Source organism: Lottia gigantea (assembly GCF_000327385.1).
Source record: "Lottia gigantea unplaced genomic scaffold LOTGIsca_142, whole genome shotgun sequence".
Lineage (NCBI taxonomy): Eukaryota > Metazoa > Mollusca > Gastropoda > Lottiidae > Lottia > Lottia gigantea.
Window position 1 is genome coordinate 10049 of NW_008707655.1, and position 1283 is coordinate 11331.

General features: G+C 41.6%; 1 protein-coding gene across 1 annotated transcript in view; it reads left to right on the plus strand.

The window, feature by feature from the left end:
• The window catches only part of LOTGIDRAFT_172788 (hypothetical protein), a gene marked incomplete at both ends in the record, with an annotated part of 36696 nt that overhangs the window by 9900 nt on the left and 25513 nt on the right, over positions 1 to 1283 (plus strand). The window contains 2 exons of the mRNA XM_009049965.1: positions 408 to 554; positions 816 to 962. Coding sequence (XP_009048213.1) covers positions 408 to 554; positions 816 to 962 — 294 coding nt within the window. The remainder of the gene's footprint in view (positions 1 to 407; positions 555 to 815; positions 963 to 1283) is intronic.

Sequence of the window (1283 nt, forward strand, 5' to 3'; positions counted from 1 at the left end):
TCAAAAGAGAAATTCGCATTTTGGAAAAAGTTTCGAGAAAATCGACTTTAAAGTTTCACCCAAATTTTCCAGAGGAAAATCGCTTATTTTGTGGTTTGGGGAAGAAATCAGAAACCAAAAGTGCTGTAACAGGCAGAGTTTTCACGGTAGGAACCTGAAATTTGGAACACAGCAACTTCCAACCAGTCTGTACCTGCAGTGCAAATTTCAGCTTTCTATCTCTGATAGTTTCCCCAGGGCAGCCTGTCAAAGTTTTGGTCTTCACCCCTACCAGTGCAACTAGACTCTATAGGAAAACTGCCGACCCCCACCCCTCCGCTAAAAAGGCCATAACTTCGCCAATTTTGACCCGAGAGGTATAATTTTTGGCGCAAACTAAACTTTAACATGTCCCCTATCTATTTCAGTCAAAAAGAGAAATTCGCATTTTGGAAAAAGTTTCGAGAAAATCGACTTTAAAGTTTCACCCAAATTTTCCAGAGGAAAATCGCTTATTTTGTGGTTTGGGGAAGAAATCAGAAACCAAAAGTGCTGTAACAGGCAGAGTTTTCACGGTAGGAACCTGAAATTTGGAACACAGCAACTTCCAACCAGTCTGTACCTGCAGTGCAAATTTCAGCTTTCTATCTCTGATAGTTTCCCCAGGGCAGCCTGTCAAAGTTTTGGTCTTCACCCCTACCAGTGCAACTAGACTCTATAGGAAAACTGCCGACCCCCACCCCTCCGCTAAAAAGGCCATAACTTCGCCAATTTTGACCCGAGAGGTATAATTTTTGGCGCAAACTAAACTTTAACATGTCCCCTATCTATTTCAGTCAAAAAGAGAAATTCGCATTTTGGAAAAAGTTTCGAGAAAATCGACTTTAAAGTTTCACCCAAATTTTCCAGAGGAAAATCGCTTATTTTGTGGTTTGGGGAAGAAATCAGAAACCAAAAGTGCTGTAACAGGCAGAGTTTTCACGGTAGGAACCTGAAATTTGGAACACAGCAACTTCCAACCAGTCTGTACCTGCAGTGCAAATTTCAGCTTTCTATCTCTGATAGTTTCCCCAGGGCAGCCTGTCAAAGTTTTGGTCTTCACCCCTACCAGTGCAACTAGACTCTATAGGAAAACTGCCGACCCCCACCCCTCCGCTTAAAAGGCCATAACTTCGCCAATTTTGACCCGAGAGGTATAATTTTTGTCGCANACTAAACTTTAACATGTCCCCTATCTATTTCAGTCAAAAAGAGAAATTCGCATTTTGGAAAAAGTTTCGAGAAAATCGACTTTAAAGTTTCAC